This window comes from Bos mutus, chromosome 5, assembly GCF_027580195.1.
Source record: "Bos mutus isolate GX-2022 chromosome 5, NWIPB_WYAK_1.1, whole genome shotgun sequence".
Taxonomy (NCBI): Eukaryota; Metazoa; Chordata; class Mammalia; order Artiodactyla; family Bovidae; genus Bos; species Bos mutus.
The window spans coordinates 66,645,470-66,658,773 of NC_091621.1; the positions used below are offsets into that span (position 1 = coordinate 66,645,470).

The following is a 13,304-nucleotide window of genomic DNA, read 5'->3' on the forward strand; positions in this document are numbered from 1 at the left end:
TCATCTGGCCCACACCGCGAAAGAAAACCGCTGGTGCAGAATGTGGACAGGATAGGCACAAGCTCATGGCAGAGGTTTGGGAACTAATTTTTGACGGCAGTTGGAAACGAACCGAATTCTAGCCGCAGGGCCCAGTCCCTCCACTATCGTGCCGAGCTCCTGGGAAAGGAGAGATCTGGTGGCAGCTGAAGCCTCCAGGAAAGGAATGAATTCACCTAGGGAGCTGGGGAAGGGCTTTCAGCGTCCTCTCCAGAGACAGCTTCAGAAAACCCCCGACCTTTTTTCTACCTTAGCGGGCTTTTGGACCGCTAGTTCTACTGGCCGAACTGCGGGGCAATTTCCGGTGGACGGGCAGAACGGCAGACCCTCGCCCAACCAAGAAGCCTAGTTGCCCCGGCTTCCGGTCTTCTACCCGCCCCTTCCGCTTCCGGCGGTACCCGCGCTGTATTCCTTCCAGGCAATCCTGGTTTTCTGCAAGCGGCGTGCGTAGGCCGCTGGAACCTGAAGGGCTATGGCCGCTGCGGGGTCTGTGACGGTGGCGTTGCATGTGGCGGAAGTGCTAGAAACCATCGTGAGCGGTTGCCTGGGGCCGGAAGGGCGGCAAGTTCTGTGTACCAAGCCCACTGGCGAGGTGCTGCTCAGCCGGGATGGAGGCTGCCTGTTGAAGGCGCTACATTTAGAGCATCCCATAGCCAGGTACCCGCGACGCAGGCTGCAGCCCTTTAGAGCATCCTCTACTTAGGTACTCACGTCCCGCACTCCAGATGGACACCTCACTTCATCTCCCTGGACTTCTTGTCCGTAAGGTTTTGCTCTTTGGGAAAACTGACCTTCTGCCTCTCGCCCAGCAGAAAAAAGCCCAGCCATTCTGCCAGTGGAAGCTAGAGGTCCAATAACCCGGAAGATGGTAAAGAGGTCAGGGCTTCTCGGGAGCTATTTCTGGAGAAAACTGACCTTGGATCCTAGGGAACATTCCACAACTGAAAAGAGCGTTTCTCCTTTCCTTCCAGCTCGACCCAACCCTAGAATCTTTAAATAGCACAATGGTGGTTCTATTGTTTTTCCCTTTTAAGTAACAGAAACCATTCAGCCTATATTTAAGTAAATTTTAAAAGGGAAAAAACAAACTAAGTACATCAAGGAGATAGTATTCTCATTTTATAGATGTAAAAGCATGCTTTCAACTTGATTCAGATGTGGAAAGGCAGCCCTCTGAAAATCTGAGTTGCTTTCTTTCTTTCTTGTGCAGGGTGATGGTGGCCTGTGTTTCCAGTCATCTAAGAAAAACAGGAGATGGTGCTAAAACATTTATTGTCTTTCTTTGCCATTTACTCAGAGGACTTCGTGAGATCACAGACAAGGAAAAGGATTCTTTCCTTTTTGAAAATATTCAAACCTGTGGAAGGCATTGGAAAAATTGCTGTCGGTGGAAATTTATTTCCCAAGCTTTTCTAACATTTCAGACACAAATATTAGACTATGTTATGGACCATTACTTAAGTAGACACTTCTTGTCCATCTTTTCTTCATGCACTAAAGAAAGAACATTGTGTAGGAGCTCTTTAGAGATGCTCTTAGGAGCATACTTTTGTGGAAGAGTGGGAAGAAATAATCACAACTTGATATCTCAGTTGATGTGTGACTATGTTTTCAAGTGTACAGCTTGTGAAAGTAGGTTTGAAGAAGTACTGGAGATAGTGGATGACTGTTTTGTTGAGTTGAAAGTTGGTGTCACTGGCCTTCCTGTTTCCGATTCCAGGATCATAGCTGGGCTTGTGCTTCAGAGAGACTTTTCTGTGTACTGTCCAGCAGATGGTGACATAAGAATAGTGATAGTAACAGAAACCATTCAGCCTCTTTTTTCAATTCCTGGATCAGAGTTTACTCTAAATTCAGAAGCACAGTTTCAGACATCTCAGTTTTGGATTACAGAAAGAACAAAAGCAATAGTGAAACATTTACAGAATCAGAATGTAAAATTACTCCTATCTACTGTGAAACAACCAGACTTGGTAATTTATTGTGCGGGACTGAATGGCATATCTGTGGTGGAGTGCTTATCATCTGAAGAACTTTCTCTGATCCAGAGAGTCATTGGTCTTGCTCCCTTTGTACTACCAGAGGCCTCTTCTCAGTATGAACTCTCTCACACTGCTTTGGCGAAATTCTGTAAACCCCTCATCCTTAGATCCAAAAGGTTTGTTCATCTTGGCTTGATGAGCACCTGTTCATTCGCACCACATTGTATAGCTCTTTGTGGACCGGTGCAGGGGCTTGTGGAACAACATGAGAATGCTTTACATGGAGCGTTTAAAATGCTTCGGCAAGCATTTAAAGACCTTGATCTAAATTGTGTGACACAAACCAGTGACCAAAGTTGTACCTCAGGTCCTTGTATATATAAGAATAGTAGAGAGAGTAATGAGTTACCAAAAATAGTTAACAGCTCAATACAAAGGTCGTATCAGGACACTGTTGTAAAGAACAAAGGTGAACTGGCAAAAACTCAAACGAATTTAAAAGTATGTTCAAATTTGATAGTTCCAAGCGTCAAATTAGAGCAAAATGTATTGTGTTCAACACCAAAAGTGGCAGTAACAGATTCATACCAGACAGATGAAACATTGAGATGTTCATCCCCAAACAAAGGGAGGATAATGGATGACCATGAACCCTTTATTGAGAGTAATTCTGCTAACTCAAAACCAGAGAATACCAGAAGGGGAATTTCTTACGAAAATTTACAGGTTACAAAACTTGCTAGAAAGGACAGCATTTTACCACTGAGGTATAAGTCACTAGAGACGTGTACTTCCCAAAGTTACTATTCCTCATCTATACCAGCTGGTTGTGTTTTGCCTGTGGGTGGTAATTTTGAGATCTTATTGCATTACTATCTTCTCAACTATGCCAAAAAATGCCAGCAATCAGAACAAACCATGGTTAGTAGGATAATAGCCAATGCAATTTTAGGCGTTCCCAAAATCTTATATAAGTCTAAGAAAGGAAATTACAGCTTTCCACAAGTATATGTAAGAGCTCTCCAGGCACTGCAAACCAATCAACCCATGATAAGCAACCAAACAGGTTTGGAATCAGTTGCTAGTAAATACCAATTACTAACTTCAGTTCTTCAGTGCTTGACAAACATTTTGACTGTTGACTTAGTAATCAATATTAAGAGACAGCCTCAGGAAGTTTATGATCAAGATTCAGAAGAAGAACTATAAAATGGAAAGCTTTTTATTAACCAGAGTTTTAATCCAACTCAAGCCATAAAACAAGGCAGGCATGTGACCACTGATTTTCAAGTTAATTCAACCTCGTTAGGAAAACAGCAGAACTTTAAAGTCTTTAGAAGTACATGAGGCCACCAGACGTTCAGATATGAATATTGTAGACTGCATTCATTATGGAACAGTTCTGAGGAGGAAGTCTGGCTGAGTGAAGCCAGGATCTGAGTAAGTGGATCTTTTTTCCCCCAGTGTCCCTGCGTCTCAGCTCTTGAGTTAGTCTGTGGTTTGGAGGGAAAGTGTTTTTTCATAGCTCCCTTTTACTTTTCTGTATCTTTTTTCACTCTTCTTCCCTTCTGCCTTGCCTTTCTATAGTTAGTTAATAGAATAATTTCAGATTTGGATGAAGTCTCCAAATGCCATCCTACTTTAGTTCATAAAATATTATTTGCTTATTGAAAATGATTCATTTTCCCTACTCATAATTTCTGTAGCAAAAGTCTCATTCTTTTTTCTCAAACAGTATATAAGTAAAATTATTTTTTACTTTAATTGTCCCCTTATTTAGAGCCTGATAGATTTTTTTCACCATTCATGCACCATTGAATATGTTACCATAAATAGGATTTTGTGGATTGTATTTATTTTCATTTCTTTAGTTGAAATAATTCCAAAAAGAATATGAAAATCATACTATCATTTTCTCCTGTTCTCTAAGAGCTTGCAAGATAGTTCATGTATCTGTTGGGCTTTCTTGTATTGTATGCATAGCCATAGTTCAGTAGTAATAGATAATTTGAGGGTTACAGTTGGCTCTCTGATCTGTGGGTTGGACATCAATGGGTTCAACCAACTGTGGATTGAAAATATTCAGGGAAAAAATTTACAGAAAGTTCCCAAAAGCATAACTTTAATTTGCCAGGTGCACTGGCAACTATTTACATAGTATTTACATTGTATTAGGGATTATAAGTAATCTATAATCTATGATTATATATATATCTATATCTATATATATATATCTCTATATATCTAAATCTATGATTTAAAGTACAAAGACTATGTGCATTGCTTATATGCAAATGCTGTGCCATTTTTTATAAGAGACTTGAACATCACAGATTTTAGTGTCTCCTGGGAGGCGGGGCTGGGTGTGTGTTCTGGAACCAATCCCCCTTGGATACCGAGAGACTGCTATATTTATGTCTAATATGAATTTTTTAATGTTTATATTTTAAAGGTTTATAAATGCAAAAAAATATTGTGATTCTAGCTGTGAATAAGGGCAATATCTTCTACTTTTGATAGTTCTCTGTAACACCCCAGGCAGTATTAAGTTCATACCGAGTATTCAGAAGGGCTTGTTGAATAAAACTGTTTTCTTTAATCTGTTCTAATTATGTGTTTCCTGTTTACTAATTCAACAAATTCTTTTTGAGTGCTTGCTGTGTGCCAGATGCTGAATATGCTGTGGTAAACAAATAGATATGGTTCCTACCTTCAGGCGCTTTTCCTTAAAGGTTAATGTGTAGTGGGTAGTAACACCAGTTGGACTGAAATTAAATGGAGGAAAACCAATTTTTAAAATTTCATTAGAGTTAAACTTGAAAAAGCAATGACTGACAATATATTAAAAGACAGCAACGTCCCATGCTCAGTTGGGCGGCACACATACTAAAATGTGATCCATAAGATCAGCATGAGCCTGGCACAGGGTGACACCCAAAAATCTAACGTTCCATCCCTGCAAATCTTTTATATTAAGTAAAATTTTATTTTTGTAAGGTTTATGTTATATGCAAGCGAAAGTGTTAGTTGCTCAGTTGTGTCTGACTCTTTGAGACCCCATGGATTGATTGTAGCCTGCCAGGCTCCTTTGCCCATGGAATTCTCCAGGCAAGAATAATGGAATGAGTAGCTGTTCCCTTCTCCAGGGGATCTTCCTGACCCAGGGATCGAACCAGGTCTGCATTGCAGGAAGATTCTTTACCATCTTAGCCTACCATCTGAGCCAAGCCACTCTGGACATATTATGTTATATGTGATAACACTGTTTCACTTCTGTGATTATGGAGAGAATGTATTATTTCTCTTTCTTATACTAAATCCATAGATACATAGATGTACTGTAAAATTATTGGATCATTTTTTTCATTCACTTTTTTAAATTGCCTGTCAGGTCTCTTGATAACTTTGCTTTATTTTGCTGCTGTTGTTTTAAATACTTCTCCATCAGTGAAGGCATTCAAAAACATGCATGCCCATGCCTTGCGTTTGGTAGGCGTTTATAGCTATAAATAGTCACTGGTCCAGGAGCCCCTTTGTAAGCTGGGAATGTTTGTGTTTGGTACCTAATCTAATATCTGCCACATAGTAGTAGCCAATAAATGTCTGTTAGGGAGCTCTGGTCCTCATAGATGAGGCCCTAATTATTTCTATCAAACTTTCATGGAAAAGAATCTGTTTGCAGGGGAAAGAAGCAGAAAATGTAGAACAGGTCTATACAAAGCAATCTTTTTTATTTTCATTAAAAACATCCTCAAAAATGGTGATAAAGCTTTCATGGGTCATCTTTGTCCTTTGCAGAATAACACTAGAGAGTTCACATTACTGAGTTAGATAAAAGAGCATTTCAAAAAATGTGGTTATGTTATACTTAAACCCACTTCCACAAAGGGTTTGAGGTGACCTGCAACAAAAATAGATAAAACTAAAGTAAAATCTGAATAAAAATTAAAGAAGACCAAAGAAAATGTAGAAGATGATTAAAATCAAGACCATGTTCTGTTTTTATTGCTGCATGATGAATATTTTTATTCATTCAAAAATTTTATTCAAATTGTACTTGATTTGAATCACTGTATCATTGCCTCTCATGGTTCTGAGAGCTGCCTGGATTTAGCTGGACAAGTTTCACTGTATTCTGTCGGTTCAGGCAGCCATAAGGGTCAGCTGAAATTCAAGGGGAGGGAACACAGGTCCCACCACTCAATGGGAAATGTCGATGTCACCTTATAGGAACAGCATGTGGGATGAGATATGCTGAGGCAGCTATCTTTGGAAAACAGAATCTGCTATACCATGGGAGAGAAAAGCTTCTCAACTGAGGTTTTTATTATTGTTTTCTGTAGTTATATGTCAGTCTACCGTCCACAAACACATTCTCCCCAATAACTTTTACGAACCCCTTATTTTTTCTCATTGGGCCAGCACAATCCATTTTTATTCCCAAAACAATAGACATTAAATAGTTGAACATCCTTCAATGGCTTTAGCCAAAGAGTTGTTTAACCATGTTACACTGGAAATGTTACGATATCCATGTTTTAGACTAAAACGGACAGGGAAGAGTTCAATTTGAGCCTGAACTTTTATCAGAAATTACTCATTCCCTTCCAAAAGGAATAGAATATGTTTTTCCATCATCACAGCACTGGGGGGAGTGAGGCTAGGATGGAGCTTTGTAAATAGCAAGAGATTAGTACCAACCCTCCTGGCTCAGACGGTAAAGAATCTGCCTGCAATACAGGAGACCCAGGTTTGATATCTGGGTCGGGAAAATACCTTGAAGAAAGGAATGGCTACCCACTCCAGTATTCTTGCCTGTAGAATTCCATGGGCAAAGGAGCCAGGCAGGCTACAGTCTATGGGGTCGCAAAGAGTTGGACACAACTGAGTGACTAAGATCAGATCAGTCGCTCAGTCGTGTCCAACTCTTTGCGACCCCATGAACTGCAGCACGCCAGGCCTCCCTGTCCATCACCAACTCCCCGAGTTCACTCAGACTCACGTCCATCGAGTCAGTGATGCCATCCAGCCATTTCATCCTCTGTCGTCCCCTTCTCCTCTTGCCCCCAATCCCTCCCAGCATCAGAGTCTTTTCCAATGAGTCAACTCTTCGCATGAGGTGGCCAAAGTACTGGAGTTTCAGCTTTAGCATCATTCCTTCCAAAGAAATCCCAGGGCTGATCTTCAGAATGGACTGGTTGGGTCTCCTTGCAGTCCAAGGGACTCTCAAGAGTCTTCTCCAACACCACAGTTCAAAAGCATCAGTTCTTCAGCACTCAGCCTTCTTCACAGTCCAACTCTCACATCCATACATGACCACTGGAAAAACCATAGCCTTGACTAGACGAACCTTTGTTGGCAAAGTAATGTCTCTGCTTTTGAATATGCTATCTAGGTTGGTCATAACTTTCCTTCCAAGGAGTAAGCGTCTTTTAATTTCATGACTGCCGTCACCATCTGTAGTGATTTTGGAGCCCAGAAAAATAAAGTCTGACACTGTTTCCACTGTTTCCCCATCTATTTCCCATGAAGTGATGGGACCAGATGCCATGATCTTTGTTTTCTGAATGTTGAGCTTTAAGCCAACTTTTTCACTCTCCACTTTCACTTTCATCAAGAGGCTTTTGAGTTCTTCTTCACTTTCTGCCATAAGGGTGGTGTCATCTGCATATCTGAGGTTATTGACATTTCTCCCGGCAATCTTGATTCCAGCTTGTGTTTCTTTCAGTCCAGCGTTTCTCATGATGTACTCTGCATGTAAGTTAAATAAACAGGGTGACAATATACAGCCTTGATGAACTCCTTTTTCTATTTGGAACCAGTCTGTTGTTCCATGTCCAGTTCTAACTGTTGCTTCCTGACCTGCATACAGATTTCTCAGGAGGCAAATCAGGTGGTCTAGTATTCCCATCTCTTTCAGAATTTTCTGCAGTTTATTGTGATCGACACAGTCAAAGACTTTGGCATAGTCAATAAAGCAGAAATAGATGCTTTCTGGAACTCTCTTGCTTTTTCCATGATCCAGCGGATGTTGGCAATTTGATCTCTGGTTCCTCTGCCTTTTCTAAAACCAGCTTGGACATCAGGAAGTTCACGGTTCACATATTGCTGAAGCCTGGCTTGGAGAATTTTCAGCATTACTTTACTAGCATGTGCGATGGGTGCAATTGTGTGGTAGTTTGAGCGTTCTTTGGCATTGCCTTTCTTTGGGATTGGAATGAACACTGACCTTTTCCAGTCCTGTGGCCACTGCTGAGTTTTCCAAATTTGCTGGCCTATTGAGGGCAACACTTTCACAGCATCATCTATCAGGATTTGGAATAGCTCAACTGGAATTCCATCACCTCAACTAGCTTTGTTCGTAGTGATGCTTTCCAAGGCCCACTTGACTTCACATTCCAGCTTGTCTGGCTCTAGGTCACTGATCACACCATCGTGATTCTCTGGGTCGTGAAGATCTTTTTTGTACAGTTCTTCTGTGTATTCTTGCCATCTCTTCTTAATATCTTCTGCTTCTGTTAGGTCCATCCCATTTCTGTCCTTTATTGAGTCCATCTTTGCATGAAATGTTCCTTTGGTATCTCTGATTTTCTTGAAGAGATCCCTGGTCTTTCCCATTCTGTTGTTTTCCTCTATTTCTTTGCATTGATCACTGAAGAAGGATTTCTTATCTCTTCTTGCTATTCTTTGGAACTCTGCATCAGATGTTTATATCTTTCCTTTTCTTCTTTGCTTTTCCCTTCTCTTCACAGCTATTTGTAAGGCCTCCCTAGACAGCCATTTTGCTTTTTTGCATTTCTTTTCCATGGGGATGGTCTTGATCCCTGTCTCCTGTACAATGTCACGAACCTCAGTCCATAGTTCATCAGGCACTCTATCTATCAGATCTAGGCCCTTAAATCTATTTCTCACTTCCACTGTATAATCATAAGGGATTTGATTTAGGTCATACCTGAGTGACTAAGCACACATACAAATCTAGATGGATCCACAAACTAAATGGATTAGGGACAGTGACAGACATGCATAGGGAAGAGGTGGTTTCTCAGTGTATACCTTATGGCATTTTGATTTTTGAGCCATTTGAATGCTACTTATTGACATGAAATAAAATTAAAAAAATAAATTTAGAGCACACACATATAGAATGCCCCTTAAATAGCTAAAATAAGGATCCTGACCTAAGGAAATGCAAGGTCATGACAGAAGAAGAACGATGTGAGATACACACTAATGGATCAGTGCTTTTACAGCAAAAAAAAAAGATACAGTCAAAAAGGGAATATTCTCTTAGCCGTAACTGGGTAGCGGTTTTTCGCAATAATTCTGGAAACAGTCTTTCTCAGGAGGTTACTCTGAGCCAAAGAAGTACCAGCAAGCAGTGTGGCATTCATTTCCTCAGAGAATTTCCAGTGCTGTGTCTGGCTTCTTATGTAGACTCACCATCAGATTTTGTCAGGCTGCCGAGAATGGCTCTGTCTTAGGGACTGAATCTAACCACACTTGTGAGTGTGACCAATTTATTTACAATAAGAACTGTCCCAGGAACGAGATCATTCCAAGTCCATCTGACCAGTCGGACCTATATGTGGGAAGTCAAGTAATAATCAGGTGGTTGCTCAGCAAGCGTGGAATGAGAACAAGAGAAATCAAATTAACCGCACGAGCCCCCTCCCAGCCAGTTATGCTCCAGTTCCCCAGTGCTCAGTCGTGGTCTTCTTCACCTACACTTGCTTTCTGTGGGTTTCTATTTAGTTCTATAACTTGGGTGCCACCACATGCTGATGATTCCAAATTTTGCATTTCCAGCCAACCTCTTCTCTCACCTACCAACTCATTTATCCACCTCCCAACCCAGTCTCCACATGGATGCTTACCCTTAACATGTCCAAAACAGGATGACTGTTTCATGTTCTCTAAACCTGGTTCTTGCTCTGCTGCCCCATCCCAGTTAGTGGCATCACCAATCTCCCACTCAGTCAGAACAAAAACCTGGAGCCGTTTGGACTCCAGTCTTACCTTCACATCCTGCAGCCAACCAGCAGATCCCACTGCCCCACAAATGAAGTAGATTTCAAATCCGCCCATTTCTCAGGATTGCCTTTCCAGCCGCCAGTCACTTCATCTCACCGGCCATAGCTTCCTAAGGGTCTTGCTTCTAGACCTTGCATTTTATCCTAGACTGATTGCCCTACCCCCAACTTTTTATGTAAAAAAATTTTAACTCCACAAAAAAAGTTGAGAAAAGAGCACAAACCCTACATCAGAATTCACCAATTACCATTTAACCCTTTGTTCATGTATGAGTGTGTGCATACACACACACTTTACTGAACCATCTGAAAGCAAGTTGTATCTCTAAATACCTCAGTATGTATTTCTCATGAACAAGGGCTTCCCTACATGACTAAATGATTCTTTTGAAGATGCAAATCCTGTCGTGTCATCCCTCTGCTCAGTCTTCCAAAGGTTTTTCGTTCACACGGAGTGAAATCCAGATTTTTCATAGTCTACGAGGCTGTCCATGTTCTGTCTCCTGCTTATCCTTAAATCTTACCCCCTACCACTCTCCCTCCAGCTTTCTCCCCACCAGTTACATTGTCAGTCAGGACAAGTTATGCCATACTGAGGTAACAGAGAACTCCAGGTCTCAAGAGGCCTGACACAGTGCATAGTAATGTCCTCACATAGCTGTTAAAGGTCAGCTAGGAGCTCTGACCCCACATGATTTTCTTCCTCACTCCTAGATCAGGGCTGATGGACCAGTTTCTGTCTTTAACTTTACCAGTCATCATGCCACAGAGAGAAAAGAGATCTAAAGGGTCTTTCATTGGCTGTGTTCAGAAGTGGCACATGGCATTTCTACTCATGACTCACTGGCCAGAATTAGTCGCGCGGTGCTAACCCATGCGCAGAAGAACCAGGTGGCTCCGTCCCACCTTGTTCCTGGAAGAGGAGAGAATTCTTGGCAGGCAGCACTAATGAGCACCCAAACCGGTGTTCCTTCTATCCCTTGAACACACAAGCCGTCTCAGCCTCCAGGTTTTCCATTTGCTGTTCTGATGCACAAAACTCTCGCTCTGAGCTCACTTTGGCAGCACATATACTAAAATTAAAACGATACAGAGAAGATTAGCATGGCCCCTGTGCAAGGATGACGTGAAGAGTTCCATATTTAAAAAACAACAACACCTCTTTCCCTCTGATCTTCATATGGCTCACTTCCTCACTTTATTCAGGTATCTCTGCTTTCTTGTCACCTCCTTAGAGATACCTTTCTTGACTTTTCAGTCTAAACATATTCCTTCTCCATGATCTTCCTACCTTGGTAAGCTCTTTTTGAAGCACACATCTAATGTTATTAGTGTGTGTGTTTATTTTTCCACAATGACTGCTTTCCGCACTAGAATAAACTTCGTGAGAATGTGGACTTTTTCACTTCCCTATTTCCAGCACATAGGATACTGCTTAGCCAAGTAGGCACTCTACTAAGTTCACTGAATGCATGCATGAGTGAATGAATGAAGACAAGTGGACCAATGGAAAGACTGACTAAGTCTCCCTCCTCCTGGGCAGTGATCCCAGAGATCCAACCGACATTTGGATTTGCCTCCATGACTCCATTTTTGTGTCTAACACTACCTAAACTGACGCACCCAGTTTTTTCTTAAAATACTAAATCACTGCAACGTTCTACCATCCTGGAAGCCATTCTGTTTCCTCCAGGTGACTTAGCATGTCTCTGTTCTAAACAGTCACTTGTTCATTTTAAAGAGCAGCTCTCAGTAGGAAATTTTATTCGAAGTCTGTGCAGAAAGCCTCCCTGTAGCCTATGGATTGATGACATGTTGTGGTTGAATCACATTTATGCTTAGGTTAACAGTATAGTAAGGGCTTCCATGGTGGCTAAGACAATAAAGAATCTGCCTGCAATGCAGGAGACCTGGGTTCAACCCCTGAGTCGGGAAGATCCCCTAGAGAAGGGCATGGCAATCCTCTTGCCTGGAGAATTCCATGGACAGAGGAACCTGGTGGGCTACAGTCCATGGAGTTGCAAAGTGTCAGACACAACTGAGTGACTTAACATTGTCACTTTAACAGTGTAGTAAATACACATAATTTTGTAGTCTCTATCACTTACAGCTACTCCTTTGGATGTTTGTATTTAGAGCCAGGTAAAGTCACCAGGCAGCAATGCCTGACCTTATTATAGACAAATGTCTGGGTGAAAGCCTCACAAATGATTATAGCAATCAAGGTTCTTATGCCCAGATTAAATATATCTAGTTAGTAATTGGGTGTACTCTGTGAATTCAGAGTGGTTTCCATTCTGTCCCCCGCTATTGGGAAATCCTTACTGCAGCAACAGAAATGTCTGTTTTCTCTAAAAAGGGGACCCCATAGTATATACAATCTTAATACATATTCCAGAAGTACATTTATGTAAAACTTCTTGGGACTTTACCTGTGTTTCTGTCACAATTTACATACCATTTTGTACTTACTAAACTCCTGTATTGGATTCTAATTTGTATTATATGTCTTAAAATTTACATTAACTTGCAGTATACCTAGTCTTAATAATCAGGGTTTCTTACACAATCCTCCAGGATAGTAATGCCTACAAGAACATTAGCAAATGATAACCTGTGCATAACTTGATAAGGGTGTTATCTGATTTGCTCCTTGAGAAGACTTTGTTGGTTATTTAGAGGGGAAAAGCCTTCCCTGATAGCTCAATTGGTAAAGAATCTGCCTGCAATGCAGAAGACCCCGGTTTGATTCCTGGGTCAAGAAGATCCTCTGGAGAAAGGATAGGCTACCCACTCTGGTATTCTTGGGCTTCCCTTGTGGCTCAACTGGTAAAGAATCCGCCTGCAATGCAGAAGACCCCAGTTTGATTCCTGGGTCAAGAAGATCCACTGGAGAAAGGATAGGCCACCCACTCTGGTATTCTTGAGCTTTCCTGGTGGCTCAACTGGTAAAGAATCTGCCTGCAATGCAGGAGACCTGGGTTCAATCCCTAGGTTGGGAAGATTCCCTGGAGAAGGGAAAGGCTACCCACTCCAGTATTCTGACCTGGAGAATTCCATGGACTGTATAGTCCATGGGGTCACAAAGAGTTGGATACAACGGAGCAACTTTCACTTTCACTTTAGGGGGGAAAAGGTCAATTTATATATTTGTGTTATTTGCAATATTTTATTCTAACCCTTTTGAGAAGTGAAATAAGAGATCATATATATATATACACATATATATGTATATATCTGAAGAAACAAA

The 13,304-nt window shown here is 41.3% G+C and overlaps 1 protein-coding gene and 1 pseudogene across 3 annotated transcripts; both read left to right on the forward strand.

Moving 5' to 3' along the window:
* Positions 1–452: 452 nt before the first annotated feature.
* BBS10 (Bardet-Biedl syndrome 10) lies at positions 453–5,964 on the forward strand. 3 transcript variants are annotated; one of them, XM_005903320.3, is made up of 2 exons: positions 453–696; positions 1,250–5,963. In XM_005903320.3, exons 1-2 carry the CDS (start codon positions 512–514, stop codon positions 3,228–3,230), a joined length of 2,166 nt encoding a protein of 721 aa, XP_005903382.1. In that variant the 5' UTR covers positions 453–511; the 3' UTR covers positions 3,231–5,963. The 3 variants fall into 3 exon arrangements, with proteins under 3 accessions (XP_005903382.1, XP_070227086.1, XP_070227087.1); XM_070370985.1 differs by having other exon boundaries at positions 617–742; positions 1,250–5,964; XM_070370986.1 differs by having other exon boundaries at positions 664–801; positions 1,250–5,964.
* Positions 5,965–11,103: 5,139 nt separating this feature from the next.
* Positions 11,104–11,200, forward strand: LOC138988099 (U6 spliceosomal RNA; annotated as a pseudogene).
* The last annotated feature ends 2,104 nt before the right edge of the window (positions 11,201–13,304 follow it).